The 19,209-nt window shown below is 39.3% G+C and overlaps 1 protein-coding gene across 10 annotated transcripts in view; it reads left to right on the top strand.

The window, feature by feature from the left end:
- The window catches only part of ANKRD44 (ankyrin repeat domain 44), a 348,903-nt gene that overhangs the window by 205,786 nt on the left and 123,908 nt on the right, over nucleotides 1-19,209 (top strand). For 7 of the 10 annotated variants that reach the window (XM_058710350.1, XM_058710333.1, XM_058710356.1 and 4 more), the window contains exons 10-12: nucleotides 6,935-7,049; nucleotides 16,645-16,727; nucleotides 17,818-17,935. In XM_058710350.1, coding sequence (XP_058566333.1) covers nucleotides 6,935-7,049; nucleotides 16,645-16,727; nucleotides 17,818-17,935 — 316 coding nt within the window. The remainder of the gene's footprint in view (nucleotides 1-6,934; nucleotides 7,050-16,644; nucleotides 16,728-17,817; nucleotides 17,936-19,209) is intronic. The other 3 variants (XM_058710374.1, XM_058710385.1, XM_058710411.1) reach the window with 1 other exon arrangement.

Consider the following 19,209-nt stretch of genomic DNA (forward strand, 5'->3'; position numbering starts at 1 on the left):
TGGGTTGTGGCCAGCATCTGTGAGTGGATTGACCTTGACCACAGTAGAACTACTGCTTTCTTAGCAAATCTTAGACACAATAAAAAAAAACAAAACAGGTTTAGTGCAAAATTTATGCTGACATTCCAGGTAAGCTCAGCAGTTCCTAAACTATCTTTAGTTGACCCACGTTTGTACTTTTTAAAGTTTTGGCATTAGTCAACTTCTTGGACCTGTCTTTTTCTCATCTTTAAGAACTTTGGATGAATTGTTAGTGGTACTATGTTATATCTTAGATACCGAAGTCATAAAACCAAAAAGTCATTTGGCATTTGGATGGAAGATCAGCCAGGAAAATTACGCTTAGGAAGCAAAATATCTGCAGCAGAGCGAAGGAAATTTATAAGCATTTCAGTGTAACTATAGGGAAAAATAAACCCTGACAGGTTTCCAGTGAACAAAGGAAGATAAAATGAAAATTAGTTGCATAACACCCATTAATTCTAATTTGAAATATGAGGTATGTCTTTGACATTCAGTTTATTGAAAGGGCCAGATTAGTTGTTTTGTTTTGCTTGAAGTAAACAAGGGGAGGTGGGGAGTGACCCTCGAAACTCTCTTTCTCACACTTTCCTCATCACACATGTTTCTCAACTGTTTTTTCAGAAATAGTGTCCACTGCCTTAAAAATAAATGAGACTAGGGTGATTTTTTGATCCATTTTTTAAAATTTAGTGTGAATTTGGGGTGCCTGGGTGGCTCAATCAGTTAAGCGTCCAACTCATGATTTTGGCTCAGGTCATGATCCTGCAGTTCATGAGATTGAGCCCACATTGAGCTCTGTGCTGACAGTACAGAGACTGCTTGGGATTCTCTTTCTCCCTCTCTCTGTTTCTGATCCCACCTCTCAAAATAAATAAATAAACTTAAAAAATAAAATTTAGTCTGAATTTAATCAATAGGCCTTACTTCTTTGGTATAAAAAGCTTTGCTTCCTGTTAAAGCATATTCAAGAACCAGTGATCAGATCAAAGAGAGAGTAAGTTTTCTCTTTGTGCGTACTGCCTTCCTACAGGTCCTTCCCTGTGGCCAGACCATACTGACCATCTCCTTTATATCAAGCCCATGACGCATCTCCCCGTGTAACGTTAGTGTGCTGACAGCAGTCTGGGGGTGTTGCTGGCTGTTTTGACCTCTCCAAAAGCCATTCCAGTGGACTTGAAAGACTTCCATGCCCTCTCCAGACATTGTTGCTAGATTTTTGAGTTGCGATGAGACCTGAAAGAGAACCCATCTCTTGTCCTCTATGATCAAGGAGCTTGTTCAGAGCCTCATTCTTGGCTGGCCTGGAATCTTACTTGTGAGTTGGGTGGGGTCCAGGGGCCTGAAATGATGAAGATATGGTGGCAATAATACATAGCCCATTATATATAATGATACAGCTAATGTTCATTAAGTGTTCACACTGCCAGGTGCTTGAGTAAGCACTCCACATAAATCCTTTCAACCACCCCATGAGAAAGAGGTGCTGTTGTCATCCACATTTCAAAGATGGGGAAACTGAGGCATGGAGGTTGTCACTTCTGTCAGGATACATGGCAGGTTTGTTGAGGAACAGGGATTGGAACACAGCCAGTCTAACATCAGAGACCAAACTCTCAAGCACTACACTTACAAATGCATCTCTGGATGCACGGTGGCATATATTTTTTTTAATTTTTAAAAAAAATTTTTTTTAACGTTTTATTTATTTTTGAGACAGAGAGAGACAGAGCATGAACGGGGGAGGGGCAGAGAGAGAGGGAGACACAGAATCAGAAGCAGGCTCCAGGCTCTGAGCCATCAGCCCAGAGCCCGACGCGGGGCTCAAACTCACGGACCACGAGATCGTGACCTGAGCCGAAGTCGGACGCCCAACCGACTGAGCCACCCAGGCGCCCCCAATTTTTTAATGTTTATTTATTTTTGAAGGAAAGAGAGACAGAGCATGAGTGGGGGAGGGGCAGAGAGAGAGGGAGACACAGAATCTGAAATGGGCTCCAGGCTTTGAGCTGTCAGCGGCAGAGCCCGACGCAGGGCTCGAACTCATAAACCATGAGATCGTGACCTGAGCTGAAGTTGGTCGCTTAACCGACTGAGCCACCCAGGTGCCCTGCACAGTGGCATATTTAAAAAAATTTTTTTTTAACTTGAATTATTTATTCTAAGAGTCACATATCTGGAGTAGAGTCGTCCCTGTGGAAGGATGATTTGCCATTCTCTTCTGTCAGCTGACAATTCTTTGCATTCATTACACATCTGAGAACTGTGAGTTCTTCCATCTGACATTTTCAAAAATGCCCTTAGGGAGAAGAATAGGAAGCTCTTTTCTTTCCTTCTGTTTGCTGGCTTCCTTCTGGGAAGAATCCAGAGGCTCACACCCCCGGACCTGGTGTCTGTCCTCCAGAATGGGTCACTGCACAACCGGACTCGGAATGCTGGTCCCACGTGGGGACATCAGTTGGCTCCCTAAACCAACTGAGCATACTCCTGAGGAACATTCTTTGTGTTTATTTGTTTTGTTACATGACCCTGGTGTTTGGACTTTGTACGGCATTTCTCTACTTCCCTAACTATTCTCTAGTCAAGAGTTATTAGTTCTTCATAACTTTGTTTTTCCAGGATCATTCAGCATTGGTGAGACAGTTGTGAAAAAAGAACAAAAAGAGAAACAAACAGAAAACACACACACACGCACACACACGCACATACACACACACGCACGCACACACACACACACACACACACCCCTCTTTTATTTTTATAGGTGGTAGCGGACTACCTCTGAGGTTCAATCACGTTGTTTGTTGTCTGAAGGTATGTTGCCCCAGCCACTGTGTGACACTGTGTGATACCGGGACGCATGTGATCCAGCCATTTGCACTAGGCAGCTGCCTCAGACGCTGTGCAGCAGGTTACAAGAGTTCAAATGTGATGTTTGCTTCATGGAAGCTTTAAAAATAGAGTTTAAAAAGGAAGAGTCAAGTGATAGGTTAGGATGATTCATTGTGAGATTTTTGACCTTTTGGCTCACAATACTTTTGAGGCAATTTAATAAGATGACCATTCTTTTTATTTATGCAGGAAAAACTAACTTCAGAGGAAAGTTTAGATAATGCTGCATAAATTATCCTTTCTGGCATGCTTGGCATACTTCTAAATTCACGGATGTTTATTTTCCTCACTAATTATCAGTAATCAATTACCAGCATTTAACTTGCAACCATCAAATGAATTGTAAAGGTATTTAATTTACAATCCAGGCAAATCTTAAAGATTTTCAGGTGAAAATGGAAAGGTTTGGGGAATAACTATAAAATAGAAATTCACGGGGCACCTGGGTGGCTCAGTCGGTTGAGCGGCCGACTTCGGCTCAGGTCACGATCTCGCGGTCCGTGAGTTCAAGCCCCGCGTCGGGCTCTGTGCTGACAGCTCGGAGCCTGGAGCCTGTTTCGGATTCTGTGTCTCCCTCTCTCTGACCCTCCCCCATTCATGCTCTGTCTCTCTCTGTCTCAAAAATAAATAAACGTTAAAAAAAAATTAAAAAAAAATAGAAATTCATTCATCTAGAGGTCCTACTTTAATATAAAACATATTTCTGAATAACAAATACAATCTTTATTTTTCCACTAGTTAAGATGTTTTTCTGAAATATATTTTAAATGACAACAAATGCATATGTGGAAAGTAATTAAATATATGTTTATAGTTTTAAATTGACTTATAAAATGGTAGTAACAACAGGAAGAAATTTGTCAACTCAGCCCCTTACCTTTTCCAATATTTTTCACTCTTTTCTTTCCCTACCCAATATTGGACATATTTGGGGCTAATAAACACGGAGGTTGTAACACTTCTTAAGAAAGGTTTGGTGCCTCTTGGCTGGGAAGGACATGGAGTGATGCAGTATTTGTCCAGAGCAAAGGTTTCTCTGGAGTCTGGGAATCTGCCTCTCTCATCTCCCTGGATCAGCTCTGGGGGCTGGTTGGGGTGGGGGGGGAATCTTTCAGGCAACCATTGCAGGCAGTTCTTAGATACATGGGCCCTGGATTGCTCTGAGGTATCTGTGGAGACAGTATTGCAAATAGTTTCACGTGTGTCAGTTTATTGTCAGGATATGGGGAAAACCTTTCTAACCTCAATGCAAAATCTAAATAGTATAATAGAAAAGTCATGAATTCCAAAAATTCAGACTAAAAAACAAAAATGAAAATCTAGGGTGAAAATATTTGTAATACGTATTACTGGTAAATGGTGAATCTCCTACATATTTTAAGAGTCCTTGAAAATCAAGGAATAAAAAAAACTATACACGTACACACACACACTTAGAAAAATGGTCAAAAGCCATGAATAAATAGTTCATGGAAAAAGATAAATAGTCTTCAGTATAGGAAAAGATGCTCAACTTTCTTATTATGAGAAATGCAAATGAAGACTACACTGAGATAGTACTTCCCTCCATCACATGGCAGGTATTCAAAGGCTTGATTAGGCTGTGGGGAAAAGGCACTCTCATACATGGTTCATGTGAACAGTAAAATGGCACAGCACCTGAAGGAAGAAATATGGCAAAATTGAACAAAACTACACAGTTCTTTCTTTGACCGAGAAACTCCCTTTCTAGGAATTTACCCTGAAGATTCACCCCACAAATAGGAAACAACATATGCATGAGTTTATTCACTGCAGCATTCCTGATAATAGCAAAATGATATTTACTACCTAAATGCCCACCCTACCAGGATAAGAAAACAATAAGGCTGTATAAAAATGAGGAAGAGCTCCAAGAAGTGATTTGTAAAAGTATATTTAGGAGGTTTTCAGGGCATATTGTCAAGTTTTAAAAAAGCAAGGTATAAAGAATCTGTGTGTTTATTTTTGCCAAGAGAAACAAAGAAAGCATAAACCAAAACTAATGGAAATGATTAGTGCAGGATGTGGTTGAGAATGAAGTGGAAGGGATGGAAATCAGAGTGAGGCTTTTAAAGAATATAATTTTGACCTTTGAATGTTTTACATGTTGGTAAAATTAAATCAAAAGCTGGTAAAATTTTTGAAAACAGACAGAATCCAATGAACTATGTATCAAGTTGATAATATAAGCATCCACAATAAAGAATTCAGGTAACTTTTGAACAAAGTACTCCCTGTTTATGTTAAAATCCTCGCAGGAAACTTTGTTGGGAAATAGGATATTTGCACAGTCTTGAAGTACCACCCACAAATTGCTTGTTAATTACAAAGGGGAAAAGACATTTTGCGGTGGAGAGTTCTGGTGGGTGTCACCTTAACCAAGTAACCAAGCCCCCCCTTTTTTTATTGTGTTAAAATATATATAACATAAAAATCTACCATTTTAACTATTGTTAACTGTACAGTTCAGTGGTGCTAAGTGCTAACTACATTCACATTTTGTGTAACCAACACCACTGTCCATTTCTAGAACTTTTTCATCTTTCCAAACTGAAACTGTGCACATCGCATAATCAAAATTTGCATCATCTAGTTGAATATCCTGACCTTATATGTGTGCTGTGGAGATGCAGTGGGAAGTGCACATCAACTCTGGGGTGTTCTTGCCAAAAATTCAGCCTGAATCTAATCGAGGAAATAATCAGACAACTCCAGAATGCAGGATATTCCACACAATTCCTGGCTTGGCCTCCAAAGATATCAATGACATAGGAGATGAGTGAATGAATGAGTGGCAGGAGGATTGTTTTAGATTAAAGGAAACTAGAGGGACAGGATGACAAAATGGTAGCAGAATCTTTTATTGGATCCTGGACTTAAAAAAAATAACAGCTATAATATGCATTTTGAGGACAACTGGAGAAATTGGAATATGTTGTATGTTACATAAGATTGTGATATCAACATTAAATTTCTTAAGTGTACTAACAGAATTGTAGTTGTGTAGGAGAATGTCTTTGTTCTCAGGAGTGAAATGTTACGATGTCTAACTTATTTTAAAATGGTTCCTCAAATAAATGAATAGATAGACTGACTGTATTTACATATATATTTATGAAAAGGGGAGAGAAAGAAAGAAATGTAGTAAAATAAAAAGCTGGGGGAAAAGAAGACAAAATAAAATAAATGAAAATACTGTATTATTAAAGGGACTATTGGTGATTAATGTGATAGTTTTTATAAATGTAGACATTTTCATTCCATAGTTTATGCATTTATTCATTTTACTCATCATGTTTTAAACCAAATACTCAAACTACATAAAATATTTTCCTGAACTTTCTATTCTCTTTGGTTCATATGCTTTAATATAAAGTTTTTATAAAAGTTTTATAAAGTTTTAATGTAAAGTTTTTAATCCAGCAGGTAAAAGCAAAATGGAATGTATCTTCAGAATTACATTTTATGGAATTTGATTACACTGTTCCTTCAAAGCAGGAATTCAGTTGTTAAGTTTTTAGATCTTTAAATTTTTTTTTCTGTTTATTTTTGAAAGTCAGAGAGACAGAGCATGAGTGGGGGAGGGACAGAGAAAGGGGGAGACACAGAATCTAAAGCAGGCTCCAGGCTCCAAGCTGTCAGCACAGAGCCCGACACAGGGCTTGAACCCATGAACTGTGAGATCATGACCTGAGCTGAAGTCGGACGCTCAACTGACAGAGCCACCCAGGTGCCCCTGGATTTTAGATCTTTAAATAAGACAATATGGAAAGACTCTTCCAGAGCATTTCTAATAGACTTCCCTCTACATAGATTTAATAACACTACTACTTTAGATGGTGACCTGATCTCTGTAAAGACATTCTTGTACTTCAGAATAGAGATGTATACAGAGGGGAAAAGAAATCAACATTTGGATAACAGGAGTGACTAGCACAGAATGTAGTGTCTGAATCATCCTGAATCCTTATGTTATCCTGTTTTAAAACATCTCTTTCAGGAGGTGAAATTGACTGTGTGGATAAGGATGGCAACACTCCTCTCCATGTGGCTGCAAGATACGGTCACGAGCTTTTGATTAACACCTTAATAACCAGCGGAGCTGACACAGCCAAGTAGGTTACTGCAAAAGGGATTCTGCCATGCAGTAGATCATTTCCATTTATCTAGGTTAAGGCGGATCTGTACCATTGTGCTAAATACAAATTAAATTTAAACTGAATTAAGGGACTTTAAATGATGGATGCAAGGAAGAGCCAATTTTATTCTCAGCTACATCAGTGGTTTTAACCAAGAGGACGTGAACTCTATTCCTAACTCTACTTTCTAATATCCTGTTCTTTCCAATGTTTATTGTTAGTTAAGCAGAAAGCTAAAACATAATTGGACAAATTCAAATTTTATTCAGGGTGATTGCTTGGTTTTAATGATATAATTATGGGGTACAGTTGAGTCAATCTGCTACATTGGGAAGGGGGACCTGACTTCATTTTACATTTCAATTCAACAAGAATATACAAAGCAGCTGTATAAGTCTGTCACAATGTGGGGTGTGATGGGAAATTTCAGAAATAAGTCACCTGGTTGGTACCTTCAAGGAGCTCATAATTTTGTTGGAGGCCCAAGGGCCTCTTAAGACAAAGAACCATGCAAGATAGTATATAATAAAGTTATATGAAGCAGGACGTAAGTGGCAAAATGTTTGGTGCAGACAATATATACCATAGAGTGTAGCCATGAAGGAGAGAGTTCAAAGGTGGCCCAAGTTTTCAGAAAAGCCTTTAAGCAGAAGGTGAGTTTTAGGTAGGCTTTGAAGGATGACAATGATTTGGGTAGAGCAGAAGGCAGCAGACATCCTGAGCAGGGAGGAAAGCAGGAACGAGAGTCACAAGAGTACAGTTCCACGATTCTCTGCCCTGAAGTTGTATCATGTTGCAAGGGAGCCCAGGTTTTCACGGGCACCACCTGGCTCCATTCCAAGCTACCTTGCGTATGAACTGTGTGACCTTGAGCCATTGCTTAAGGCAATGTCTTAAGTCTCTGTGCTTTGGTTTCCTCATTTCAAAAATGGAAGTAATGGGGCGCCTGGGTGGCTCAGTCGGTTAAGTGTCCGACTTCGGCTCAGGTCATGATCTCGCGGTCTGTGAGTTCGAGCCCCGCGTCGGGCTCTGTGCTGACCGCTCAGAGCCTGGAGCCTGTTTCCGATTCTGTGTCTCCCTCTCTCTCTGCCCCTCCCCCGTTCATGCTCTGTCTCTCTCTGTCTCAAAAATAAATAAACATTAAAAAAAAAAAATGGAAGTAATAATAGTACTTGCCCATGGGCTTGTTATGAGGATTAAAGGACATAATTATTAGTAAATTTCTCTGCTATAGGTTAATATCTGTATGAGTTACATAAATATATCTGCTAACATTATCAAACAAGATAATCCATGTTAAAAGCTCTTTGAAGAGTGCCTAGCCCATAGGAAGCTATCAGTAACTGTTTTTTTGTTTTATTACTTAATGATATGTAGTAGAACCAAATTAAAGAGAGTTTTAAATGACTGAATGAAGAGTATAGCTTTGATCACAGAGACTGTGGGAAAGAAAAACTAGATGTTCAGGAAAACGATATAAGGACAGTGTAACGTAAGGAATTCCATTTTATCTGCCAAGTGTTGTGCAACAGAATTGAAAATCTTGCTTGAGGATGAGCTGAAATTTAAATAGTCCATGGAAGGCATCAGTGGGTTCCAGAGACCTTCTGGGACCCCAGTCCAGTGGTGGGAATAAGATCCAGAGCAGATGACTACGGTATTGTGAGGTTTGCACCATGCTATGGGAATAGGCAGGGAGACGCTGACTCTGTGGGTTTCACAAAAGAGGGGGCATTTCAGCAAAAGGAAGGATGGATAGGTGTTTGCCAGGAGAACAAAACTGTGTGAGGTTAAAAGATAGAGGGAAAGCAAGAAAGGCCATTCCAGGGAGAGGGAACAGTATTTACAAAAGCACAAGCATGTGCATGTGTTGAAAGCAGATTCCATGCTTGGCTTATCTGAGGTGTGTGGAGGAATGGAAAGAAATTAGGTGCAAAGGCAGGAAGAGCCACATCTTGAAGGACCTTGCATGTCCCACTAAGGAGTTGGATTCTGTTCTGAGGCATTCGGAAACTGTTAAAGAAGTCTAAGTAGATGTAGGGACGTTTGTGTCTGATGATCCCATTTGTATGTGAGGAAGATCACTCTGACAATAGCCCGGACGTGCAAGAGGTGGTCCAGACCAGAAACACGTGGCAGTCTCTTGCAAATGTCCAGGGAGGAAAAGACGAGGGCTTGGGCTCAGGACGAGGCTGCGGGGGGTGGAAAGAGAGGGACATGCTGACAAATAGTAAGAGCAGTGGGCTGTCTCCTTTCAGAATAAAGGACCTTTTTGACTGGGATATTGCAAGCTGAAAGAAACAGTTCAGTCTTGTGGAAAGAGTGCTCTTCCCAGATTCTGAGTCCTGAACCAGATCATGGCTCCCCAAAGCCAGAGACTGTAAATGCTCAGTGTTCATTAAGCAGAAGCAGACTATCTAGACACATGCACTTCACCTGTGATATGTTAATATTTTCAGTGGTACTTGTATTTCAACTTAGGGTTACTTGGGGAGTTTTAACCAAACAACCATGATTTTCTGATTTTCTTTCAGATTTGGATCCACATGAGGGATAAACGGGGCCCACTACTTATTTAAAATTTCCCAAAATACATTTACTCAATAAGCACAAAGTTCATTTCTGGGTAATGATTTTGACTTCACTTTATGCAAACACACACCATGTGGCTAAAGTGCCTTAGAGATGGCATTGTTGTTCAAGTAGCCTTTCCTTCCATTGACTGTGCTGTGTCCTGGGGATGCCACCGAGGCAAACATTGTCCCAGCTTCAAAGAGCCACATCTGCTTTTGTCACAGAATATCTGGGGATAAGAATGCTCCCTGCAGTGGGGGGGCCTGGGTGGCTCAGTTGGTTAAGCATCTGACTCTTGGCTTCAGCTCAGGTCATGATCTCACGGTTCCTAAGTTCGAGCGCTGCATCGGGCTCTGTGCTAACAGTGCAGAGCCTGCTTGAGATTCTCTCTCTCTCCCTCTCTGTCTGCCCCAGCCCCACTTGGGCTGTCTCTGCCTCTCTCAAAAGTAATAAACTTAAAAAAACAACAAAACAAAACCAGAAGGCCTCCTGCAGCAAACTGTGGTTCATTAGGCTGCAATCATGTGTGTTGTGGTGTGTGTGTTTGTGTGTGTGTGTGTGTGTGTGTGTGTGTGTGTGTGTGGTGCATGGGGAGAGAAATCACTTGAGGGGGAATATCAAAATGAGGTGTGATGTGGGGGTAGTGTTGGAGAAGATTAACTTTGCTAAAGGCCTCCGGAAAATCATTGCATGATCTCTGGGCTCCTTGTAGATCTATGTAGAGTAGCTTATTAAAGAGGAGGAAAGTAGGACTTTGCTTCTATAAATAAGAAAACAAACAAATCGTATTTATGAAAATTAACCTATCCTCACTCACAAACAATATGACCAAATGTATTTTAAAAGATCTCCATATGACAAATGCTATGGTCCTTACTTTCTTATGAATTTATTGGAACCTCATTCTAGGGCCAAATGAATGTTTTTGGTATTCTTTTTCCTTGTCTGAACGTCAAGTCAGAGCACTTCTGCAACTTGACTCAGTGCTCACGCAACTTTATGTGGTGTCAAAGCCCTTTGGTTTTTCTTCTTTAAGTTTTTTAGGTTTGGGGCACTTTTCTCTGGGATTTTAATTTGTCTTCCACCTTACTGATTATGCTCTCATGTGTTTTTCTGCCTCAACCGCAGCAAAATTAGGGGTATTACAGTTACACAGGTACCTGGTTCCAACATCTGTTCATTCACTAAGTGTTTGTTGAAGGTCTGTGAAGTATAACCCCCTGTGTCCGTTTCTGAGGTTACAGAATTCCCTGCCCTCAAGGAATTTATAATTCCACTGGGGGCAAGAAATAAACAAGCAGTTATAATCATGCATGCAAAGTGTGATGCCAGAATAATCGCTGGGTGCTACTGGATACAGAACATATGTGGGACATGGCAGGGCTGGGGGTGGGGTTTCCGGAAGGAGCAATGGTTACTGAAGATTGCAAGGTGTATAGCAATGAGTTAGGTCATGGGAGTCTGCAGATCTTAAGTGTAGACAAATTGTTTTTATTATAGTGTTACTTGAATATGTATAAACGTAAGACTAGATAGAAACTCCTTAAGCTTTTGACTCTATTTTATCAATAAATCCAAAAAAAAATTACAAAACACATGCAAACGGCACTCAACTTTAACAGGCTTACAGTAGTAGCAAACATTCATGAGTGCTTACTCATGCTAAGTGCCACTCTGAGGAGGAATTACCTTCAATTACCACAACAACTCCATGGAGTAAGTGATATGATTATTGCCATCTTATAGGTGAAGTGAATGAGGCACAGAGAGGTTCAGTTACTTGCCCACGGTCACAGAGCTTGTGAGGGGCTGGAAATGAGACTGTGCATCTGGATCTGGAGGTGAGGCTCCTCAGCAAGAAGCTTGCTGCCCCCCTATGTAGTGGACGATGTGATAGTGCACAATTTGCCAAAATTCAATCACCATTTCCATGGAGTTGTCCTGGTGGCCAAGGTGCTGACTCTTTAGAGGTCAGTACATGCTGTGGGAGTAGAGGTTTTGCAGTGGCTTCAAACGCAATAGAGGGACCGTGGGCTCGTCACACAACACAAAGGCCAACTACTGCCAAATTCGGTACATATAGAAGGCTCAGCATACTGCATTATCACTGGCCCTTCCCAGGTCCAGACATCATTTGTCTATTAAGTCCACCTTTCTTCTGTTCTTATTGGCCCCTGCCAATCACAGTAGTTCCACATGGCAGCACTGTGACCCTGAATACAGACTCGGGCGCTGACATCTGGCGGAGGTCTGTGGTAAGGAGGTGGTTGTTGAGGGAAGCCAAAATATGCTTTTATACCACTTGCTTAGGTTATCATCAAAAGGAAAAGAGAGTTTAACAATTCCCACAGAGAACTCTTGAAAGCCCAAAGGTATTTCCAGTGGCCTCCAGAGATGCACTAACTGGTTTGAGAAAGGCTACAAGGAGCCAGGCAGAAGGATGAATTTCAAGAGGGGACCTGCATGTACCAAACAAAGCCTGGGCAGGAATGAGCCTTGGTTCCTCCAGGACAAAGGGATAGAAGTCCACTGAGATTCTAGAATACTGGCTGGTTAAGCAACACCTTGACCCCGAAGGGACCTTGTAAGCCACATTAGAGTGTTTGGTCTTGATTCAAAAGAAACCGCTAAAAGTGTCAGTAGGTTGCAAACAGCAAGAACCAGGCCTCACTGTTGCGAGTTATACCCAAATGCCTATAGCTTAGGGGTGCGTGATAATACTTGGAATGACATAGATAAAATTAATAGGAAACTGATTTTTTGATTTGGGTTGATCAGCTGAGTAAGAATCATAAAATCATTTGAGGATCAAAAACCATCACATGTTTTTATCTCACCTGCTCAGTGGGCAAAACTAAATCAATCCACCTTCCCTAGGGGACTTGTGAGATAATTATCATAAAGAATTTTGAAATGTAGGAAGATAGCAGAAATGCTAGCAGATCACAAGTTATTCTTGGCTTTTAAAGAATTACAAACCGAAAGAAAGAAAGAAAAGAAAGAAAGAAAGAAAGAAAGAAAGAAAGAAAGAAAGAAAGAAAGAAAGAAAGAAAGAATCACAAACCTGATTTTAAGAAAGAAAGAAAGAATCACAAACCTGATTTTAAGGAATCATTGCCTGATTACAACTTTAAAACTCATAGACTGCCAATTTTCCAACTAAGCTAATAATAATTTCAAGGGCAATAATACAATACTTGTATGGTAAAGGCTTATCATGGCCAGACCCCTTATTTAGCACTTGGTGTACATTATTAATTAGCCCTTACAATTGTTCTGTGAGATGGACACTATTATTATATTTATTTTCTGGATGAAGGAATCTTATTTATTTTCTGGATGAGGAAACCATTGTGTACTTCCTAAAGATCCAATAGCTAGCAAGTGTCAAAACTAGGACTCAAACCCAAGGTTTCTGATCCCATCACCTTAACTGCAGTGTTTTTTTTAGCATACAGCCAAAGGGAAAGTTCTAGAAAGCACTGGAGGTGGGAAGTGACCGCCGTAGCTCTCTGATGCCAAGGGAAAAGCTTAAAAGAACTTTTATTCTAATCCTGCACGAACCCTCTCCTTACTTCTGATAGGTCCGTACAGTTTATGCTGACCTTATTTGTTCTAAAGTAACTGGGTAGGAGACACAGGTAACAGCTAAATTAGAAATAGCTAATACAGGGGTACCTGGGTGGCTCAGTTGGTTAAGTATCCGATTTCAGCTCAGAGCACGATCTCACAGTTCACAAGTTCGAGCCCTGCGTTGGGCTTTGTGCTGACAGCTCAGAGCCTACTGCTTGCTTTGGATTCTTTGTCTCCTTCTCTCTCTCTCTCTCTGTCCCTACCCCTGCTCTCTCTCTGTCCCTCCCCTGCTCTCTCTCTCTCTCAAAAATAAATAAAAACATGAAAAAAAAAGAAATAGCTAATACAAATGTATCTCATTAATTTTATGACTGGTCAAATAAATGTAGCATTTTAGGTAGAATTGGTCTCCTCTCTCCTGCAATTTATGCATTGTTAAGTTTATGGTTACCTGACATCTTTATTTCTTGATCTTCTTTGATGTATACCTGATGAAGTAAGATGATGCTTCTTATTTGACTAAGGCAGCCAAGCCCTAATTTTCCTGCCAAAGGTTTTATGGCCTTTCCTTATAAGTAGTCTTACTTTGTAACAGTAAAGGAATAATTTTATTTTGAAATGCATGAATCATTTCTAAAGTGATTCAGAGATTCTGAATTTAATTTTTATTCTCTTTCCAATCTTGGCCTAATATTTGCCAATAATACTTGAGTCTAAATTAATATGTTTTCAAAACTTAATTGAGGTAGTGATTTTTTATTAACTATGGAATAAAAAACATATACCAAATAGAATTTTTGCTAGATCTTTTAGAATGGTTCTACCTCCTTTATCTTCTCAAGTTTACAAGTAGCAGGAAAAAAAGAATTAGCTAATGTAGAGTATGATGAATTATCTGAAAACAATGATGAAGTGTATGGAATATGTTACAATACTATTGCTGTTATACTATCATTTACACTTTTTATGTTTTTCCTAATTGGTTTCTTAGAGATATTGATGCTATTTTCTCCAGTTCATTTACTTGTATTATTGTATATAAAGATATATACTTTTTGTATCCTTAAAAATATACATTTTATTGCATATATACATGTGTGTGCATATGTATGTATATATATGTGTGTTTAATATATAAAATTTTCATATATTTATACTTTACATATATTTGTACACATGTTTATATATTTTTATTAAAATTATTTTTTACTGTTTATTTATTTTTGAGAGAGAGAGAGACAGACTGTGAGCAGGGGAGGGACGGAGAGAGAGGGAGGCACAGAATCTGAAGCGGGCTCCAGGCTCTGAGCTGTCAGCATAGAGCCCGACATGGGGCTTGAACTCACGAACTGTGAGATCATGACCTGAGCAGAAGTCAGATGCTTAACCAACTGAGCCACCCAGGTGCCTCTTAAAATTATTTTTAACGAATGAGGAAAGGATCAAAGAAATCTTGAGAGATCCAATCTAATTTTAGGCACATTCTTTCAGGAACTTGAAACCATCCTAGAAAATATTGTTGTTCTCTTGGAAATATCCAGAGATATTCATATAATCATATATTTTTGCCTTACTTGCCCTAAACAAACAAAAATGGTTAGGTAAAGTCTCGTTGGCTTAAAATTCCATTTAGTAAGGTGTTTTTAAAGCATGTTAGACATTTTACAAAATTACTATGTTTCACTGGAATCAAGAGGGAACAATTTAAACAGCAGCATAGATAGAAAGGCTTCTCTCCCATCCCCCAACTCACTCTTCCTTTCCATGAGCATCAAGGTTGTCACTGGTGCAATTGCTTTTCAGAATTTTTTTTGTAAATGATGAGAGAGGCAATTACAAGCAGTTCTCCTCCACATGACACTGCCCAGAAGACAAGCAAATTGCATCTCTTGATGGATGCCAGCTATTATATACACTGGGTTGGAAATCTCCATATAGGGAAAGAGAAACGAACAGAGGGAAGACTGAACAAAAACACCGATACGCAGAGAGAAGTTTTGACGGAAAGAGAGAGGTGGTTAATTGCTGGCAGACTCAGATTTGGCAAAAAACTGCATACCATGAAATATCTGTGAATATGTAGATACTTTCACACATTCACACACATCATAATAGCTTTTAGGAGAGCAAATAAAATTCATGTATCTGAAACCTAACAAATTCAAACTGTATGTGGTTTTTAATGCAGTGTAGAATCTGAAAACGGCAACTTTGTGGCAGAGAAGAAACTTAGGTCATTAATACTGCAGGTGTAAGTATATATACTAGTGTTATGCAGAGGATTTACAAAATCTGAAATACAGTATTTGAATATAACAAGATGCTCTGAGAAATGAACACTAACATTATAAATGCTTATAAGCACACAGGAAACTCCTGATGATGCTGTTTGTTAGGAACTACAGTTCCGCACACGGCTTTGGGTCCTTGTTCGAGGAGAGGTGATGGGCAAGAGGAGGATTTGATTCTGAAAGCAAAAAGCACTACCATCAGAAGGCTGCCGATCCCTTAAGGGATCATCCTGGGGACTGTTTTATGGTGGGGTATCAGTCCAAAAAGTCCTTTTCTAGATTCTTTCTGTAATACTGTTAGGGAAAATATGCTAGATTGATGAAATGTATGCAAGATAATGTTTACTGCTTCAGCACATTTTCATGACTCGTGTCCTGATGTGGGTTAATGTGCAATATAAAAGTTTATTAGGAAGATGACATTGCACCTGCAAAAGGTAAACATTAGTTTTTATTCTCATCCAAAGTTTTATTTTCAATAATACAGTCATTATTAATTCTTAGCAAAGTGCTTAGCACATAATGAGTCAATAGTATTTATTCATCAATTCAAGGAATAAAACAGGTTGCTGAGTAAAACAGGTTGCTGACATAAAATTGCTAAGCTGAAAAAAAAGGTAAATGGTGTAGAGTCACCATTTATAGGGAATATTTTCTTGAAAATATACATTCCTCGGGGCACCTGCGTGGCTCAGTAGATCATGATCTCACGGTTCGTGTGTTCAAGCCCCATGTCGGGCTCTATGCTGACAGCTCAGAGCCTGGAGCTGCTTCAGATTCTGTGTCTCCCTCTCTCTGTCTCTGCCCCTCCACCCCTCATGCTCTGTCTCTCTTGCTCTCAAAAATAAATAAACATTAAAAAAAAATTTTTAATTAAAAAGAAAAGAAGTTATACATTCCGTGTTGTTAGGGGTTTTTAATTCTGTTCTGGGTTTAGGATTTTATTTTTTTAAGAAAATGATTGCACGATTCCTGTCTGAGTGAAAGAATTATAAAATTATTTCAGGCAAGAGTCCCTAAGCGAGGTGTTGTGGATTTCATTTTCATCAGAGAACTTCTAGAAAGGTTGTTGTTCTTCTGCATGTATCTTGAGATCTGTTACCATTGAGCTGCTCCGTTCTTTTCCTCCTCAGGTGTGGAATCCATAGCATGTTCCCCTTACATTTAGCTGCCCTAAATGCTCACTCTGACTGCTGCAGAAAGCTGCTATCATCGGGTAAGTAACCCCATTACCACAGATGAGGCTTAATGTGTCCTGTAAATGAGCCAGACGGCTCTAGGTGTCTGATTAGAGTAAGTGGCTGCCGGCACTTCATGATATTCCTGACCTGGTCTGGGGACAGCTCCCAGCAGTACTTGGTGTTGTTACTGTTTGAGTGTCCGTATTCCTGCCCCAGAATGAGAGCCTTGTCTGTTTTTCAAGTTAAAGCTTGGGTGATCCAGAGTGAGAGGCAGGAAGGGATGGCCGTAGCTTACTGGAAGTTTGTTGTAATCAGAAAAAACACCTACGAGGCTGAAAATGGCGGATTTAACAGTTAATCTTTTCAACAAAGGAAAAAGGGCAATTCCCCACATTTTGACAGTAGAAATGTCATGTTACCTCCCCATTCTGTGGCCTCTGAAAAATCACTACAGTTCGATCCCCTCCACCTTTGTTTAATTTTTATTTTTTTAAATATGGGACTGTTTAGAACCAAGAAATTCCTTCTGGTTTGGAGCTTTGCTAATCTTTCTTATCACTGCTTCTGCCAACCTCCATGTATTAAGAAGTTCCTGGCTTTCAAAGGTGATAGAGGTCTGCAAGGCAAAGATTGTTTATGAATTAATTCAACAGACATCCCAGAGGCATTTTTTTCCTTTTAAGTGCTTTACCTATGGTTGATTCTGCTTTCACTGCTTTTGGCATGTTTAAAAATAATCCCTGCATGAAAGCATGTTTCCCAGATCTTAAACCAACTGGAAGCTAATAATACACATAAGAAAATATCTACTCCAGCATGTTAAGATTACTCCTTTGCTGTCCATGTTTTCTCCATGTGTTCTGTCTGCCTGTCTATTGCCCTACTTATCTCAAATTGGTTTCATAAATTTCTACCCTGGGATTGAAATATGGGGCTGTGGTTCACCCAGGGCTGAATGTGAAAATAAATTCTTCTAGACTTCACGGTTCTTCCTATAAAATTGCCAAGCTTGAGCAGTTACCATTCGTTTCCATGACAACCTCTTTCTGACTACAATTGCTTGCATTCTGGTTTTTCTACTAACTGATTTTTCTGTCTCTGCAATGTTTCTTGTGGTTTAACTAGGACAAAAGTATAGCATAGTATCCTTGTTTAGTAATGAGCACGTGCTGTCTGCAGGCTTTGAAATAGACACCCCAGATAAATTTGGAAGAACGTGCCTTCATGCTGCCGCTGCAGGAGGGTGAGTAGTTAGCAATTTCAGTTGTTATTTCATGACTTAACTCCTCTAATTTATCTTCATTGACTCAAGTTGTCTGTGAATCAAAGTCAATTTCTGTAGTAAGATGGGTAAAGAATCATTTCTACCAACACCAAATATCACTATCACTATTCCACTTGCAGATTAATTGTACATTTGTTCTTCCAAAGAAAAATTGTTGGCCCATCTCATATAGAAAATCATTTTTCTTGTGTTTTCTCTTCTCTTCCTTTTCCTTATTTTTTTTAAATTGTAGGTCTTCAAGCCTTATAGAATGTGTATCTAGCTGATACGCTACCAAAAGAAAATAATTTGAGATTTGTTCCTAAGTTTTTCTTCTTTTGTTGTTGCTAGTAGATGGATGATGCGCAAGGGAATCCAAGATTGAATTAGTTCATGTTTATTTGCAGATATTTTTGTCCGTATTTCAAAGCTGATTTTTAAGTACTTAAATGGTTAAATGTGAACAAAGGTCAAGAAAACCCAAAGGATAGGCAAGAAATGATTTAATCCTTGCCTTTTTTTTTTTTAAGTTGTAGAAAGCATGTTTTAATCAGGTACTCTTCTTCATATCAGTGGTGAAATTAAGCCTCTGATCAATATGTTATTGATATATGACCATATATTGACCAAACATGGCCTCTCTCAGATGACCTTGTTTGGGTAAGGTGTTAGTTCTTAATCAAGTTTCTAGTCCTTAAGGAGAAGCAATACCTCTCCATTTGTCATCTGTACATTATCAAAGTAATTACCTCTTTATCAGAGGTGGGTTGACTGTGAAACCTCAGGGCCTTTATTTGCATGGGTCCCTTCCAAAATCTTGTATTTAGTTTTATATTCATAGTTATGTATTATTTTTTAAATGAATCTCCCTCTACCCAACCCCTCTCCTCAAATGAGTCTCATGAGCCACACAACTAGATCTGCCTCTGCCCTTGATCCTTTGGGTTCATTCAGTAAGAGACAGGTGCCTATCAATGGGCACGCTACACAGACACATAATGGTCTCAGAAAGTTCTTATATTTTATGACAGAAACAGCTAGTTCTCTGAGAGAGGTGACTACAAAGGGTGGATGGGGGGGGGACCCTGCTCAGGTTCATCATTAATGAGATCATTTTTCATATTTAAATGATAATAAAATAGTAAATCTGAGACTACTTCTCAGCATTCCAAGTTTAAAACAATAACGGATGATTGTCTCTTTTTATGCCGACATTTGAAAAAAATATCAGACCTACACGGAAAGTGGAAACA

The sequence above is a fragment of the Neofelis nebulosa genome, chromosome 2 (genome assembly GCF_028018385.1).
Source record: "Neofelis nebulosa isolate mNeoNeb1 chromosome 2, mNeoNeb1.pri, whole genome shotgun sequence".
Taxonomy (NCBI): domain Eukaryota; kingdom Metazoa; phylum Chordata; class Mammalia; order Carnivora; family Felidae; genus Neofelis; species Neofelis nebulosa.